Raw genomic sequence first — 18,483 nt, 5'->3', positions numbered from 1 at the left:
CTCACATATCTCCAATCTAAACTGTAACAGACTTGCAAATCAGAACATTACGCAAGTTTTGGAGATCAAAAGGCAAAGACGTGTCAGGTAAATTGTGACACGACCTGCAGTGTGTTGATTGCTGTTGGAAACATTCTTAGTGCCTGCTCTGACATGTGTGCGCGCTCGCAGTGTCAGTCCAGTGGTGCGCTCTCGCTGGAGAAGCGTAGTGTTGGGAAGTTTCTGTAAGTGAGTCAACACGGCACAGGGAGGACGCCACCCAGCCCTGCCGCTGGATCCAATGCTGGGCTTCTGTCTTCTCCTCCTAGGACGCAGGACACAAAGACAACTTCACTCCGATTTCTACGCAGCAGCTGGGGATTTATTTTCGTTTTTCACCTTCGCTCGCCGGGGATGGTTATTGTCGCTTTGACGCGGCTTTTTCCTCTTTGGAATTAACGCAGCGGAGGAGAAATGAAAGTGACGGTGTGTTTCGGGAGGACCCGGGTGGTCGTTCCGTGTGGAGATGGGAATATAAAAGTCCACAGTCTTGTGGAGAAAGCTGCCATGAGGTATAAGAAGGCGATCGCAAAGGTGAGTCCCTCTGCTCCGGTGTGCTTTTTGTAACGATTCCCTCCCGAGAGCGCGGAGCTGCACGCTGCACCCACACTGGATCCTCAACATGGCGCTTTCACCGGGCTGAGAAAGAGGGAGAGAGTGGGTAGAAGAGATAGAAGAGAGCCGGTGGCTGACCCTAAAATTTAGAGCCAGTGAAGACCCCCAGGGGCCCTTGGTGGGAAGAGTGTGGGGGAGTCCACTTAAGGGAAACTTTCCATTGTTATTTCAAGAGAATGGCTACAGAGGGATTGTTTTGATCGCGGTTTATAAAGTTGTGTCTCTGCGTTGAAGTAGGTTAAGTGGGGTTTGATGTGGATCTGTTTGGTTGTCCAAGAAAAAGTTGGCAAAACCCTGGTGTGAGGACTATTAAAAGTTCCCAGTCAATAGCTGTAGTGGCGGAAAAGTGCACAAGAGTGCGCAGAGTTCACCCAGAGAGAGTGTGGAGCAGTGAGGGTGATATAGGAACAGGATAACCCGCGGTGTGTGTGTGTGTGTGTGTGTGTGTGTGTGTGTGTGTGTGTCTCATACCTGCAGTGTAAAATTGCAGTAAAACGTGTGCAACATAACAAAACAATGAAAATACAATTTAAAACATAGAACACTGGCTATGACACACATATTATCAATCCTAGTAGGAATTTTAGTCACACCTGAGGTACAAGTGCCATTCCCTGTACTCTAAATTAACTGTTTATCACATGTAGTCAGGATTCATGTCTGTACAACACACCACAGTTAATCTGTTTTATGGAATAAGTGGTAATATTCCAAAGGGTTTTTCCCTTGTTTTTTGAGAAACCTGGCTTTGCACTCACTGCCTTTTCAATTACATGCTTGTAAAAAACAGTTGATAGAAGTTTCATTTATGAAGGGATGGAACACATGACTGTGTGAAACCCCTCTGCCAAATTGGAATGAGGACACTGATTGCTTTTCCCTTTGTGGGTTTCGAGTGGCTGCGCTTTAAAGCCCAATAACTGACTAATGAATGAATGAAAGTTTGGTACGCATTCTTAGTGACAGCACTTTCTCCTATTTGACAGTGGGTGGTATTATCATTGGAGTCAGGTTAATGCTGAAGATCTTCTTCATTGGCTCTGGATACCTTCATGAATCCAAGCTGTTTTTTCCCAAGTATTTTCTTTTCAGCGTTTAAGCTTCAGAGAGCCTTTCATCCTCTCTGTTTTAGAGAGATGCAATTCCAGTAATCTTTTGAAAGGTTTCAGAAAGATCCTGGGTGAGGGTGAGATGTAAAATATGATCTAACAAAATCCTTTTTCCCTTTCAGTGCATTCACAGAGATGCAGTAACTTCACACCTGTATGCTCAGCAACGTAGACACTGATAAAATACTCTGAAAAGGATGAATATTCATTATCATAGCTCAGTAGTAGATGTTGTCACTGAAGGCAAACAGTGACAAAGTAAGTCAACATTAACACTCATTCTTGAAAAGCAACTTCCTCCTTAGGCACACACCAGCAATGACACACACATTGACTCCTCTGTTTACCAGTGCTTGATGGTTTTCCACGGTTCAGCAGAATGGAGGCGACTGGCCCATTGATCCATGCAGAAGTACTGTAAATGTAGAAGCGTAGGCTTCCCCTCTGGAGAACTCTTTGGATCTGAGTCAACACTAACTACTGTATCACAGGCCACCCAAGACCTTTGGACTACCGGAAGATGTAATCAGATATACAGTTGGACACTTAAGTTTTATAATATCCCTGCACCTGACAGCAGCAAAGCATTGCTTTAACCCTTAACTCCTGGGTGAAAAAGTTGCTCTTTATTTCCCTTACTGGAAGGCGAGAGAGAAGTATGACATGTAACAAAGAACCCAACCCTTGACGTTGAATGTATGTAGCATTTGTCTTAACCATAGCCCACCAGGACACTGCAACAAATATGAAAAGACCTGACACAAAACTGTATCCAAAGGTATGCAGACTCTGTATCATGCAATATGTATTCAAACACTCAAATCAGAATTTGTTACTGTTGCTATAAAAGAATACATAAATCATACATAATTCATCTGACAAAGTCAACTTGGGTGATGCAGATTTAGGAGGAAGAGGAAAGTAAAAAGTGAAAGTGAAAAAGGCACTTCAGACTCTAAAGACACATTCTGTAAGGGATAAGAGTTGAAAAAAATGCTACAGAAGAGTGGAGGTACATCACTGACAGTTCATATATAGAATATGGGCGACATGCTAGACAACAAGTTAAAACAAGACTAAAAGTCTACCGCTATGCTTGGCTGTACTTTAGTATAGTTTTACTCTGAGGTACTTTGAGGTCAGTGTGCTCACATGCTCATAATCACGATGCTGGCATTTGATCATAAACCTCAAGTATTGGACACATAAAAAACAATCACCTGGTAATGGCACTAGATAAAAAGTCAGGGGGTTGCTGTCAGTCATTCCAGGAGTTGTTGCAATATTTCAGTCTGGACCAAAGTGGTAGACTGATTAGCCATCATTTCCATCCCTAATACTGTGCTGGTAGCCAAGAATCAGATGCAATTAAGATTCAAAGGCCTTGCAGTATGAATGCATCCCTATGTGCTCTCTCTGGGAAGCCCTTCCTTTCTCATCACTTCAACAGCTGCTTCATGTCCGCCTCTTCTCTACCATCCTCCTCAGTACTTACAGCTGATCCTCTTTCCGCCTACCTTCCGTCTTGAATGTTTTATCTACCTCTTTAATACACATGACCTGCCTTGGATTGCTTAGATATTTGTTGGATGTATTGTCATGGCAATGCTGAGCTCTTACCTGCCTGTAATGTCAGTGATCTGTGAAATTAGACATATTCTCATGCCTCTGTTGAGGCTTTGAATTAGCTGTAACGGTGGTGCAGAATAATCAGACAGAGTCACAAGCTGGTGCTGGCGTACATGATCTTCTCTGGGGACTCTTGAGGGCTTTGTCACAGTCTCTGTGGGACCAGGAAGTATACATCAATCACCCACTCAAGCGCCATTAACCTCAGAGTCAATCTGGTTAACAGTATGCACAGTCATGAAGGATTAATGCTAACTGGCTTGTTGCGCTTCTCATCCTGCCTTCTTGTTCTCAGAGCTGTTGTTTTTTGCACTTGGCCAGTCACATAATAACTGAGTACTAACCACGTTTTTAGTCATGTAAGCAGGAGTAATATTTTGTGGGCTTTCCCGTTGGCATACAAAACACCACGTGGACGTGACTGGGAGGCTCAGGTCTTTGCTCATCTTGTTTCAGTCTGGTTTCACTCACATCTGGTGCACTGTCATAGATATATAACAACAGAATACTCAAGCACTCAATCACTAAAACCGTAATTTGTGGCTCCAACTCTTTGAAGAGATGCATCCCAAGAACCCATTTGACTCCTACTTTCCCACAGAAAGCTAAATGTAGGATAAAGCTTAACATAATTGCCCTTTTCCTCCCAAAATTCCACAAATTCAGACTTGCAGACAAGTCACAACATACCTTAGTTGTTGAAATACACAAATGCAGAGTAATCCCAGGGAACAATACAGTTAAAACCCCACATTTCCATATTACCCCTTGTTTGGTTATACAGTATCAGTGGCATATAATGAGTATGTGTCCTCTGGTTCCTGAATGTCTGAAGACCATGAACTCAATGATATATCTATTTTTATACATACAGACTGCATGGGACATCAATCACAAAATGGTAAATGGCTTGTTGACATAACGGTGACATGTCCATAGCAGAAAATGATGAAAATTGCTGTCAAATTCAGTCTTGGAACCGAATGATATAAACAGCGGTATTACTGGGAACAGGTACAGGACCATCTAATTTGAGACTGTACACTATTGTCTGTCATTACCACTCAAAATAGCAGCTCTACACACTGATTGGGAACATTTCTTAGGAATATTTAGTCTCTAGTACTGTTGCTGTCGCTGTGTTGCTCCTTTGCACTGCTCCAAACTGCACGTTTTCTACAAATAACACCATAAAATCAGTTAAGCTGAAATCCCCTACTTTCATTGTGATTGATAATATACCTTAACATTTTGGGGAATAGGCCTATGCTTATTTGCTTTTTTTTTTACTGAGATATAGATAAGAACATCAATACCACTCTCATATCTGTCTGTTTAATATTGTAAATCAGCCAGCTGTTAGCTTACTTTAGCATTAAGACTGGTAGCGATGATTTTTCATACTCAACTTTTTGTATAAATACAAAAAAAGTTACAATGTGTTAATTATTGAGCTGTTGATGAGTTAATTAAGGTGATTTATTTCATTAGATTTAAAAAAAAAAAAAAAAAAATGTTTTACCAGTTTCGGACAGAGACAAGACTGGCTTCCAGTCTTAATGCTAAACTTAATGCTAGCTAATTATCTTCTTGCTCTAACTTCTAAGAAAGCCAAAAAAAGCACATTTCCTAAAAAGTCAAACCAAACTGCATCTTTTAAGAGCAAATTCAATGTGCCAGTTAAATGGGTTTATTTGAAAGTATACCATGATGACGTCTTATAACAGATTACTATGCTAGACCAAGCCACTCTTGTGTGCTTTGGTTTATTTTCTCACCCTCTGCTTCCTCCAAAAGAGGCCACACATGTTCTTATTAATGGTCGGACATAAATCCTGTCGAATGCCACTGAACCATGGTTTTGTTTTCATCGTGATGTTTTGATCTTTTAATTATTATCAAAGAAGTGTAATTTCATCCACTGTGAAAAGTTGTAAACCATGTTAATGGAGCCGTGGATATTGTTCCATATAATACTGGATAATGTAACATGTTTATTGCACTTAGAAGAACCAGATGGCAGAATTACACGCAGGGACAGAACTGACTCCTTGGTCTGGAAAAATAATACTAAATAATAATCATAGGATAATCTGCCATACAATTCATTGGACCCATACACACACAGTCACACACAGTCAGCTGCGTACTGGTGACCCCTGTCTTAGGGCCACCAGTCTCTCTGGCTCCTTGTCAGTTCAAAGCAAATTGACAGTTGAGTAACTTTAACTTATACCTCATGAGAGCCAAACACACAGAAGGGTAAAGCTGCTCCCTTCAGCACAGTTGGAGAACTCAAGATAGTTGCTTTCCTGCCGCAGGACAATGTTTGAAACCCTAGTATCTGTTTGTGAGACAATGTTTAGATGTTGATTTGTGAGGAAAGTGGATGACAAAAAGGCCTCTAAATCATATGTTGGATACATTGGCTTCTGTTGTAGAAACCAGCCTGTAGACATTTTCAGAGCAGGAACAGCCAATGTCGTTACTGAGAAAGTTTTCTAAATCCATATCTTGAAGTTGGCCTAAAAAAAAATAGTGGCACATTGAGAGGGGAGTTGTGAAGTGTTGTCTTGGCATGTACTGACATTTCTTAAGTGATCTTAGGTAAAGATTCTCTATCACTGTTGGAAAAAAAGTGAAAAAAACATAGATAACGGTTGAATTTGCTTCCAAGTGCATCACTTAAAACACAACTTGTCTGTTCTCTGTTCTACTCAAGGCACAACTAGAGGTTTTAATGGCCATCTACTCTCAGGTAAGGATCTAACACGAGTCTCATGCCAGTACAGCTGTACAGAAATACACCGCAAAGAGAAAGTGGGAACTGCCGCAGGAATGGTTGTCAGAGATCATTAGCTCACTACACTCAGCGGCTCAGTGGTTATGTAATAGAGAGGGCTGCTGTATGTGCATAGGAATATTACAGAAGTGGAAGATAATTGAGGAGATTATCATGTCCGTGGACTGTACAAGGCTGAGCTCTATAGGTCCTGTAGGATGATGGGACGCTGTGTGATTGATGGTAACTGAGTAGGATTGGGGCTATGGTTCAACTGTGGTCAAGTGGCAGTGATTTTCAAGTTCATTTCTACCACAGCAGGGAGCAAAGCAGGGGTAGAATAAGAGAAGTGTGAACTCGATAACCTCATCTCCTTGTTGTGTTCCCCTCTGACTTCAGTTTATTCTTCATTTGTTTTACATCTCTTTTTGTATTTGGATTGCTTGTCTTTTTTTATCCTTTTCTCTCCAGCTGGCTGACAAAGTGTTGTCTTCCAGTTGACTGAGCATTGTCCTTGCTTTCGTGCTAACTCCATCCAGGGGAATTGTTGCCCACCGGTCTTTGAGTAAAACATCACACACCCGCTGCTCCAAAAGTCACGAGTTGCAGTTTGCCCAAGCATCCAGAAAAGATATTCAGTACCCCGGCCTGCACTGCACTCCTTCACCATCTGTTTACTGAGGTTTAAGACTTTGATTTACTTCACCTTCTCTGCAGCTCTTTACTTAAAATCATGTCACAGTTTATTTTGAAAGCACACCAGGTGCTTTATGCAATGTCAAAAATCTGCAGCAATAAGAGAGCATGCAGCAGTGCAGGGCAAAAAGGCTGTAATTTCACACTGAGATAACAGTATGTTTAGTTGTATAGTGCAGATGCAGAAGCAGCACTTAAATACTAGCTTTACAGAAATTTGGAAGAGACCTCAAAGAAATGACTGCAGGGTAAGTTTAGTTAGGTCAGTGTACAAACATACAGTGCAGTCCATGAGTTGTCGCACTGTGATGCATTGTTTGCAGCTTTGGCTCTTTATTTCAGCAAGTCAGGCACAATGACTATGACGTTTAAGTACTGACTGTCAATTTTTAGGGTGTTTGAATGTGTTAGTCTGTATTGGGTGAACAATGCAAGACTTTTACACATAGACCCATTATACATTTATACATGGATTATCATGGTAAGATGTTTTATGACTCATTATTGTTTTAACTGGTAAAGTCAGTCACATGATGTGGCACAACCCCAAAACAAGTAAGAAGTGATGTTGGCTGTGGTACAGGCCTGACAGAATATCACCAGGTTAGATATATCAAGCACCTGCTGATATCTGTGGGTCATAGACTTCAGTCATTCATTGCAAAGGATTTTCAATGTTGAACATATTGATTGTATTTCATTTCATGCTGAAAGTTACAACTTTAATGTCATAGTTGTTACTTCATTTGAAAACTAATTAGTGCAGTAGAGAGCCAAAACAAAACGAAAAACTGTCAATATCGAAATACATATAAAAGAACCAAATGGTTGGAAAGTCTAGAACAGCAGCACAATTTATTAATTTTATCCCCATTCAACTCAAGAGAGCTAACTGGAAGTTGGCCGCCTCTGGCAGAAGCATAGTGTGCATGCTCTGCCCATGGAGCATACGCATTATGCATTCATCTGGCAGGCATGAGAATGCCAAACCCAACACCAGATTAAAAACCCTGGTATACTGTGAAATACAGAGAGATTCACCTAGTGGTCATAGGCTTAATCAGCATTATGAAAACTCGTTTGGCAAGGGCCTGAGGACATTCATTTATATGTAAAAGTTTTGCACTGCAGGTTTAAGGACTGCACTGTTAGTACTATAGACTGTGGTCTACATTTGTGTGGCCAGGCATTTGAATCAGTGTCAAAGCGAAATTGAGACTACTGCTGAACAACCTGTCTGGCTGTCTGGCTTAATGGCTGTCTGGCCAGTTTTTCTTTCTCATGTGAATGGCACCAAGGACAATGATCATACACTGACTCTCTTATCTTTCCCAAACAGTGTATCTCTTCAGGGTCGATGACTTAGGGCTTCTCCACTGGCTTTAATGCCACTCAGGTATACATACAGGTGCTGATATATGGTATGTAAATGGTAGGGAGGGCACACGCATGCAAGCATGCAAAGACTGACTCGGCAGAGATCAAAACACCAGTCATTTTGAATTCAAAGCATAGAGCTTGAGTGCTGCATACAAAAGTGGGAGAATTTCTGGCAGTTGTTGCTAAACACAGCAATGCAAGCAGGCTGCATGCCATCATGGTAACTGCCAAAGTCTGAATATGCTATTGCCATGCCAAACCATTGCATGATTGGTGTTTTCCGGCTACATATACCCTATGTTGAGGCATTCAGGGTCAGGGACAGTTTCTGTTGTCACTGCTGATGTGGTACAGGTCTTTTGGTTTTCTTTCTGGTTTCGTTGTCCACTGGCCCTAAAGCTAAATTACGGAAATTCCTTTTATTGTCAAATCATTCACAAATTTAGCAGGCATTGATACAATGTAGCACATATTGAATTTCTAGGTGTGTTCATTCAGTCATAGCTCAGTGTGACTAAACGGACATATCAAACATGAGTTCTTGATAGCTGTCAGCTTGTGTTTTCCTATCCCAGCCACAGCCTTGTGATGGTGGGGACTCCCGTTTTGTTATCTTAACCCACTGGTTCAGATAATCCAGCTAATCATTAGCCTGAACCGTTAGAAGCAGGACAATAGAGCCAATGCACTACACATGAACTAACATAACTTAGATGCACGTTTGTGTTAAAAGGCTACTCTTTATAGCTTCTGGAATGCTTGAAATAGCATTGCTGTCCATGTTTATTCAAGATGGTGAATACCTGTTGTGCCAAAAAAGAAGCAAATATCACCAAGAACTATTTGTTTATCCATCATTTATATTTGACAGTTTGAAATGCCCTCTTAGTACTATTAGGCACATTTACACTAGATTTAACCATCCTGACAAATGAAAGGAAACTCAAATCATAGGTTTGTTTGAAACTAATGGTTGGCACAGACTTTCTGACAGCATGGACATTTTATAGATTCTATTTTAACCATCCAATGAACTGATACACTGGTGTGATGCTTGGGAAACATTTGACAGCTACAATTTAACATCTGCACCATCCTGAACCCATCCTTTGACACGTGGCAGGTGTTAATGATTAGGAGAGGCAGTCTGGGATGAATTGCTTATATTTTCGGTTGTGTTTTGTTGCAGATTTTAAGTCAATAATGTGCGTGAGTTCTGAAGGATCTTCATCAGTGCATCAGAAGCTTCGTTTTCCTAATCCTGCATGTTTGATATTAAATGGCAGGCACTTGCTAACATCAGTTTTTTGTATGTAGATGTGCTTCTTAAAACTATGACCCCGACGTGATTTGAACACGCAACCTTCTGATCTGGAGTCAGACGCGCTACCGTTGCGCCACGAGGTCGCCAAAGCTCATGCATTCTACTTCCATATCCAGCCTTTCCTGAAGTCTGTCCCATAAAATTAGGAGGCATTAATAACAATACAAGTTGAGATCTGTCAATAAATAAAATCCAAGAGAAAGGCTGGCAGGAAATAGCTGATCAATTGAATGGGTCTGATCTGTCTCTGAAGGTGCGCTCTTGTTGCAGTGCCCTGCAGACTATAGCAGCTCTGTCCTGGTTCAAGCTCCTCAATCAAGGGACGGGCCTTGACTAACAGGGAAACAGTGCATGGGTTGAGGTCGTTATATAGACTAGACCTTAATCAATTAACAGAAAAAGGGAAACGCCGAGACATGCATCCACTAAACACGTTTTAGTTTACTTTTTAGACATTATTTTAAATGTACTAATCAATAACCAATACCTTTTAAAACAGCGCTTCCTCCCAGTTAAAGACATAAGGATTTAAATATTACATCTCTTGTCCAAATATCTTTGCAGTTGTTCAATATTTATGAGGCTGTTATTCTGTCAGGCCTCAATGTTCAATATTATGAACACACAGACACAAATACATACATATATATATATATATAATTAAGTTGACTTTGTACTCGACTATATAGGGTTATGTATGAATGTATATGAGTATTAAGTTGACTATATGTGTGTATATTTATATGATTAGGCTATTATCAAGTTGACTTTTTGTTAACTATTTTTTTTTAAATTATGGTGATTAATGAAGCCATATAATATGTTAAATCATCTCTTTTCTTTCAGCATAAGCAGCAACTCAGGCTAAGCCTGACAATGAGCCTGGTCTGGACCAGGTTAGCATAAGTTGCTGTGGTAACTGAGCTTGAACTATCTAGAGCTTGCTTTATGGAACCAGAATTAGCTTTTAATGGTATGGAGATCTTTGAATGTCAAAGGACAGATGTGTATCTTAAAGCTTTGACCCCGACGTGATTTGAACACGCAACCTTCTGATCTGGAGTCAGACGCGCTACCGTTGCGCCACGAAGTCTCAGAGGTCTAAGCGATATTAATAACAATACAAGTTGAGATCTGTTCTGATATTTGTCCTGTTAATGGATGGAAGAGTATTGGAAGTTTTTGCCAGGTAACTGAGCTTAAAGTCCGTGTAAAGTAAGAATAAATATGTGTTCTGAGTTTGACATACCACAGAAAAGTGTGTTGTTAACCACCCTGCCAAATTTGAATGATTAAAAAAATCGCCAAATTAGGCTTCAAAGTTCTGTAAAAATCAGCCTCTTTCTCTACTCCCAAACGCTGTGGGAGTGCCCCCTGAGTTTGCTGAAACCCCGCCCCCTACCAAGTGTCGCCTGTCAATCAAAGTCACCACCTCTACCAGAAACATGGACGCTACGTCTGAGAGCTTTCTGCTGCTAACCCAGCTGCTAGACCGGCGGCTACCTCGGCGGCTAACTCAGCTAACTGGCTAACTGTAGACTGTAGTAGTAGTAGTAGTAGTGTGCGCTGAATGTATTTATACCTCTACAGCAGTAGGGGCGTGTTTATGCCAATCACCGCCGCATTACGTAACGCGGCAGTGATTTTCAGACCCGCCCACTAAATCCTGAACTCAGAAATCTTGAAACACAGTTTGTGAAGCCTAGCTCCAAATTCAAATGTAAATGGTTGGAATGCTTTTTACACCTTTTTTAGAAATACATTTATGACCTATTTAATGTGTTTAGAAAAAATGTCTGAATTCACTTTACACATTCTTTAATGACCCACTTATGGAAGACAGGCATATGAACAACATAGCTAGGTGTAATTTATTACCCAGAATTTGCTTTTAATGGTATGGAGATCTTTGAATGTCAAAGGACAGATGTGTATCTTAAAGCTCTGACCCCGACGTGATTTGAACACGCAACCTTCTGATCTGGAGTCAGACGCGCTACCGTTGCGCCACGAAGTCTCAGAGGTCTAAGCGATATTAATAACAATACAAGTTGAGATCTGTTCTGATATTTGTCCTGTTAATGGATGGAAGAGTATTGGAAGTTTTTGCCAGGTAACTGAGCTTAAAGTCCGTGTAAAGTAAGAATAAATATGTGTTCTGAGTTTGACATACCACAGAAAAGTGTGTTGTTAACCACCCTGCCAAATTTGAATGATTAAAAAAATCGCCAAATTAGGCTTCAAAGTTCTGTAAAAATCAGCCTCTTTCTCTACTCCCAAACGCTGTGGGAGTGCCCCCTGAGTTTGCTGAAACCCCGCCCCCTACCAAGTGTCGCCTGTCAATCAAAGTCACCACCTCTACCAGAAACATGGACGCTACGTCTGAGAGCTTTCTGCTGCTAACCCAGCTGCTAGACCGGCGGCTACCTCGGCGGCTAACTCAGCTAACTGGCTAACTGTAGACTGTAGTAGTAGTAGTAGTAGTGTGCGCTGAATGTATTTATACCTCTACAGCAGTAGGGGCGTGTTTATGCCAATCACCGCCGCATTACGTAACGCGGCAGTGATTTTCAGACCCGCCCACTAAATCCTGAACTCAGAAATCTTGAAACACAGTTTGTGAAGCCTAGCTCCAAATTCAAATGTAAATGGTTGGAATGCTTTTTACACCTTTTTTAGAAATACATTTATGACCTATTTAATGTGTTTAGAAAAAATGTCTGAATTCACTTTACACATTCTTTAATGACCCACTTATGGAAGACAGGCATATGAACAACATAGCTAGGTGTAATTTATTACCCAGAATTTGCTTTTAATGGTATGGAGATCTTTGAATGTCAAAGGACAGATGTGTATCTTAAAGCTCTGACCCCGACGTGATTTGAACACGCAACCTTCTGATCTGGAGTCAGACGCGCTACCGTTGCGCCACGAGGTCTCCACAGCACATGCATTCTACTTCCATATCCAGCATTTCCTGAAGTCTGTCCCATAACATTAGCAGATATTGATAAAAATACGAATTGAGATCTGTTGGAATGTGAATGGACAGATGTTTATCGTTTATCGTGAACACGCAACTTTCTGAGCTGGAGTCAGACGTGCTACCTTTGCGCCACAAGGCCTTATTTATACTGTTTATAACATCTCTGACCTGCATTGAGGTCTCCACCCATGACAATGACATTCTGTATTGACGCTTTATTTGCACAACCATTGTCACAACCCTAATTTTGTGTTTCCCATCTCTTTCCCTTATCACTCATTCTTACCCCCGAACTCCACCCCTATTTACCTTTAACTTTTCCATTTGTTTTCACAGATTAGTCACCAGCAGATCCGTGGTTTGCTATGGGAAAGGTTACCATTAAGCTCCTTTCATGTAATTCTGCTGAACTGAAGAATAGATGGCAGGCTGTGTTTAGGAGTCAGGGAAATGAGCCTTAACACAGCCAACTGAAACGCAGTAGGACATGACAGAATAAGTAGTAATCTTTTGTTATATACAACCATCCTGCAGCTTATGGTTCAACAGAAGCTATGATCTTAAGTCTGAACCCCTCATTAGATGAGTTATTGTTTCTCTTACCCCTAGTTATTTTCCCCCATCGTATTTTCTGCTGCATTTATGGCAATAATTTGGCTTTTTCATTTTTTGCGAGGCAAGTTGATGCAGGTCAGTTGCTTGTTGATGGAGAGTTGAGAAAATGTCAATTTGAAAATGTATCCTGTACTCTCAAACCACCCTCTCCTTTTTTTGTTGTGGGGTAGGTGCCAGAAATACATGTACCTTTGAGAAAGAAAATATTAGCACAGTTTTCAGCTGGTATTACCATTGGATGGGTTGGAAGATGACATTCATCATAACCTATATTTAGATTATTTTAAATGGAATATTTGACAAGGTGTTGAATTAAAGGCATTTCTGGCAGAAAGGGCCGACAATATTTTTTAGTAATGCTGCTAAGATGGAAAAGCACTTTCAAACCTCCCCAGCATGGTCTTAAAGGCTGTTTTGACAGCTTCCACTGTCTACACTCTGCCCATCTTAACATGGAGGCCCCCTTTTCTCTGCTCTTAAAATACACACAGGCATTACTTTTCCATTCAGTAATGGTATGGGCTGCTGTAGCTCCACTTCTTAATTCAGGAGAAGCTCCCCGATCTGGCTGTTTGGAGAGGAAAAGCTTTCCCTCTAGCTTTTATAGATTCCAGTTTTAGTTAGAGGCAGAGCTCCTGCTCTGGAGGCAGAAATAATCACTTTGGTTTACTTGAACTTCAATGGATGCAGTTAAGAAACCTTGGGTTTGTTGGCTGGCAAACAAGAAAAATATGAATAATAATTTTGTTGTGACCACTCACGAACTTGGAAGGTCAGTTAGGGTGTCTGATAACTTTTCGCTGTCTGTATTTGTCCAGTTAGCAAAAAAACTCCTGCTCGCTTAACTTTTTTTACCCAGGTCTGTCATGCTGCTAAGCGAGAAAACAGAAAAACTGTTGTCTTTTTGGCTCTGTATATTAACATCTAACTCAAGATGATTTCTGCATTTGGAACAGCTTGTCAGTAAAACTGCAGTGTATTTCTGTTTCAGAGCTGCAATAGTTGATAATTCATATTCTTGACTGACTGGCTGGCTCACTGGCTGATTGAATGGACTGAAGATTAATCTGACCACAAAGTCAAGATAGTTGAGTGCTCTCCACTAACAACCTTACAGCTACGGTGTGGGAGGCTATACAGTGTGTACATTTGCCTCCCAAGATTTGTATTGCTCAATATGATTACATAGTCAGGGCTAAAAATGGTGTGTGAGTTGGAAAGAGGTAATTATGTGAATTTTGAGGGGTAAATATGTGGATTTGGTCAGTGCAATGATTTGGATAAGACCAATTCAAAGTGTGTTTCCTTTTGTTTTGTGTACAGGAGCATGCTGGAGTGCTTCAAGTTGTTCCACTTGTTTTTTTCATCCCCAGTGAGATGACAATTCCTGCCTCCAGCTGGATCCAACTGTGAGCAAGTCGTAGCAAAGGCCAGCTATGTGGTTTGCGGTGTTTCGACATGCAAGCCCCGCCAGAACCTATTGGGTGTGATCCACTGTTTTGTCAACAGCTTATTTCTGCGGCCACGACTGCAGTTACAGAGAGTTCACAAGCACGGGGTGTTTGTCAAAGAATTAAGAACAACAGCCCTCAACGCCTGCATTTCAGGTTTCAGAGGGGACATATCATATATTCCTTATGTAAGGGTTATTTTCACATTATATAGGGGTGAGGAAGCCTATCCCTGTTACAGTGTTAAACATGTTGGTTTAAAGCTTTAGGTCAGGAAGGCATTTGTTCCTATAATACTGCTTCACATTAGATTGTTAAACCTTACGTGCTCATTAATGCAGCAGCTTCAACATAACTATGGCACTATTATAAAAGGTAGCCTACACTATATATGAAAAGAAAAGTTAATGGGAACAACCCTAAATTGAGAGTGACTGTAAAAATAAAAATAAAAAACTTCAATAGTTTACAATATGCCAGTAAAGCTGCAATATACCTTTTAATAGACCCTTTAATTTTTTACTTTTTCATATTGCAAAATCAGCACAGGTGGAACTAATAACTTTAACGATGTGTCTGTTCCATTTCGCTGTATCAGTAAGCCATGATAGTGAGCCAGCATGCACAATACCACTGAACACCTAAATGGTAACTCATTACACCTTTACTTTTCCTCCTATGACAGCAATGTGTGCAGTAAAAAAATCCTATAATTGTTTTTGTAGGTATTCAAGGGGGCAAAAAAACTCCTAAATGAGCCGACAGCCTGAACACATTATCTCCTCTTAACATTGCTATGGCTAAACTATTAGCAAACAATTACCTCTTTACACAACTGACAGACTTGAAGCACCATGTTAAAGTCATGTTTCTGTTTTCTTCTCCACTAACTACTAAACTACTAAAATATCTAGCTCTTAGCACGCTAGGTGTCGGCTTTTTTCACCAGCTAGCAAGCTAACTGCTAACTTTTTTGGTGTCAACTGCTGCCTGTTGCAAAGCAATGAGCTAAAGATGCTAAAATGCTACTTTGAGCTAACAGTTACACAATGAGGTGCTAATGCTTTGTTTTTATCACTGTGAATGTTTTTTTTTGGCATTACACATAGTCAATTAATTCATTGTTAACATAATATACTTATCGGCCGAGATTTAACTAACTGCAGACTGTTTTGCCCAGGTTTCTATTCCCCACTCTGTTGTAGCAGGTCCCAGGTGTTACTTGGACAAATATGTATCTCATCTCAATTTTCTTTAGTGTTTCTTTTTGCCTGTTTTTGACCTCATTATTACTGGTGTTAGCTTTCCCTGCATAACCCCCTTTTTGTCCTCAGGAGAAAAGGTCAACTCAGTTCACGTGTTTTTCTTCTTCAGCCCTTACTCTGGCATTGTGGTTTTCATTCTCTCTCAGTATCTGTAATGCAAAATATAATATCTCCTAATGGTTATTAGTTGTCTTATAATTTAGTAGGTAGTACTAGATAAAATACAGAATTATGTGTCCACACCATGTGAATTACTGTAATTTGGCCAGTTAATTAAGCTTTTAGTAGAAGTTATTTCAACATATTCATGTTATATTTGATCATTTCCTCATGGAAAACTCTTTGTGCTTTCTCCTTCTGTGGAGTTTCTCTCACACAGCAATATCTTTGCTGGGATTCAGAGCCTTGCACAGGAGCACTTAAGCCAGGCAGATGTTTGCAAAAACAGCTTGAGCAATTACCCTCCAGTAGAAGTCTTTGTACAGACTAGGTGAGAAAAACAATTACAGTGATGATTAGAATGATGATTTCATAGCTCATTGATTTACATTATTTATTTAGTCCATTTAAGTTTTAAATAGTAATTTGATTAAGCCACGTAAGATTTACAAAAAGGTTCATATGCAACATCAAAGCTGTCCAGCGGCTTTGTCTGTCATTGGCTTTTGATCCGACTAATGCACTCTGGGTCTCTGAACCCTCGAGCACTATGCATGCATGCACAGACTCCATGTTTCACTGAGTAAAGTAAATAAACATGGTTGTATATAGTCAGTGGCTGCACTAAGCTTTATTCAACCAACATCTTGATCTCATATTAGTAGATGAACTACAATTATTCTGAACCTAATCAGTAATTGTATAACTTAGCATTTATGCGACACAATTGTTCTTCTGTATCACTTCCCAGTGGTGATCTGAGCGTAGAAATTACAGGCTACATCATGACCTCATGCTTTTACTTATAAGGCATCATCGATCCATATTTTCAACAGTAAGGGAAAGAAGAAAAAATATCAGATTTCACGATGTTTTTCAACTCTATTTTTAACTTTAAACTGGGTTTGGCTTTAGGACATTTCAGTATTCATTATTCAGTGTTCATTATCAGCATGAGCTTAATTTTTCATGCTGTTGATACAGCAGTTCCCTGGATGCAGTTTACCCTGATTAACTCAAAGAGCCTTGTGCCAAAAAGAGGTGACTAGTATTCGAACTGAGCAGCTATTGATCAGCTATAATCGTTCTTATGAACCGTTCCCCATTGGTCTGGTATCCATTATGTTGTCAAATTAAATCATTGCTATTCTGCTGAGCTGAGGGCACTTTAGCATTTCCTTTGCCAAATAACTGAATAATCTCTCCTCCCTGTGATATATGATCCCTACTTGCTACTGCTTAGCAAACACATCTGCAAACAAACCTGTTTTCTGAAAAACACCTGACACAGACATTATTCACCTTTGATTGTAGTATTGCAATGCACTATTCCTCAGGGAAGGTGAAAAATATCCACTTTTTATACATAGAGATGACTGGCATTTATATAAATGTGTTTGTGTAGGTTTTCCAAGCAGCTGCCCACCAAGATATTCTCTCAAACACAGAGACAGAGCTGTGAAATGGAGATGGCATGCTCGCGGCTACAGGGGAGAAATAAATCCTTGATGTAGAAGGGCTTAGACGTTGGCAAGACTGTGGGATATTGCTGTCATTGGGACTGATCTATTTTGAATTGAGCAGCGGCAGTATATGAACCACTGAGTGACAGGAAAAGTTTTCTATTCTGACATTGATTCCTGTCTTTGTGAAGTTAATGAACGCAACAGAGAAAAGTTTTTGGCAGGTTTTTTTGTGTTCTGGAGCTTAAAGTCTTTAAAGTTAGGACTTCCCATGCTGGGAATTCACTCTTCTCTGTTCTCAGGGCACTGATTCAAGAGTCTCTGTTGTGGAAATATACCAAAGTGGTCTGGAGTTCAATGTGGCTTAACTCTGACGAATGATCATTTAGATTGGTATTATTATCACTATGAGATGAGTTCCAAAAGCGTTGCAACGTTTATGTATTCCCATTCAGGAGTCCTTTAAAGTAGCTTTATATACATGTAGACATGCTTATCCCTCTAGCTGTAGTGTGCTGATGCCACTCGCCTTGTTTGCTGTAACAATAAAGCCGAACATCAAATTTTGACCTTGGCTGTAGCGTCATTGTGCGCGGCCTTCCGAGTCAGTGAACTATTTCTTCATCGCTCTTCAGCAAGATCAATTATGCGATTGCAGCCCAAGGCTACCAAGTTCTTCATGAGAAAAATGATTCAGAGATGACTCAGTCTTTTTTTGTCGGGTTGACCGAGATGCCAGTGATTTGAATTGACATGCACCCGGAGGATTGATAGCAAGATGAATGGTGTGTTGTTTGTCCACATGGAGGGGGCCACATCAAACGCAATGAAATGACATCATGCCACTGCTTTTGCTGCTGGAATTAAAACACCATAAAGATAAGAAAATCCCAATGCATATTTGGTGCTTTGGCAGATTAATGATGATAGTGATTTATGTATTTTGATTGATTATGTTGTGGCCTGT

General features: G+C 40.4%; 1 protein-coding gene and 4 non-coding genes across 6 annotated transcripts in view; 1 reads left to right on the top strand and 4 right to left on the bottom strand.

The window, feature by feature from the left end:
- The first annotated feature begins 264 nt into the window (after positions 1-264).
- Positions 265-18,483, top strand: part of LOC134002407 (partitioning defective 3 homolog) — a 348,507-nt gene continuing 330,288 nt past the window's right edge. For both annotated transcript variants that reach the window (XM_062441750.1, XM_062441749.1), the window contains exon 1: positions 265-573. In XM_062441750.1, the coding sequence (XP_062297734.1) occupies positions 454-573 (120 nt within the window). In that variant the 5' untranslated portion in view covers positions 265-453. The remainder of the gene's footprint in view (positions 574-18,483) is intronic.
- trnaw-cca (transfer RNA tryptophan (anticodon CCA)) lies at positions 9,586-9,657 on the bottom strand. Its single transcript has one exon. It is a non-coding gene; the product is annotated as a tRNA-Trp (tRNA).
- trnaw-cca (transfer RNA tryptophan (anticodon CCA)) lies at positions 10,596-10,667 on the bottom strand. Its single transcript has one exon. It is a non-coding gene; the product is annotated as a tRNA-Trp (tRNA).
- trnaw-cca (transfer RNA tryptophan (anticodon CCA)) lies at positions 11,520-11,591 on the bottom strand. Its single transcript has one exon. It is a non-coding gene; the product is annotated as a tRNA-Trp (tRNA).
- On the bottom strand, positions 12,444-12,515 carry trnaw-cca (transfer RNA tryptophan (anticodon CCA)). The gene has a single exon. It is a non-coding gene; the product is annotated as a tRNA-Trp (tRNA).

The sequence above is a fragment of the Scomber scombrus genome, chromosome 20 (genome assembly GCF_963691925.1).
Source record: "Scomber scombrus chromosome 20, fScoSco1.1, whole genome shotgun sequence".
In the NCBI taxonomy this organism is placed as follows: Eukaryota; Metazoa; Chordata; class Actinopteri; order Scombriformes; family Scombridae; genus Scomber; species Scomber scombrus.
Note: the sequence above shows the minus strand (reverse complement) of the source record. Positions and strands in the feature narration are given on the sequence as shown.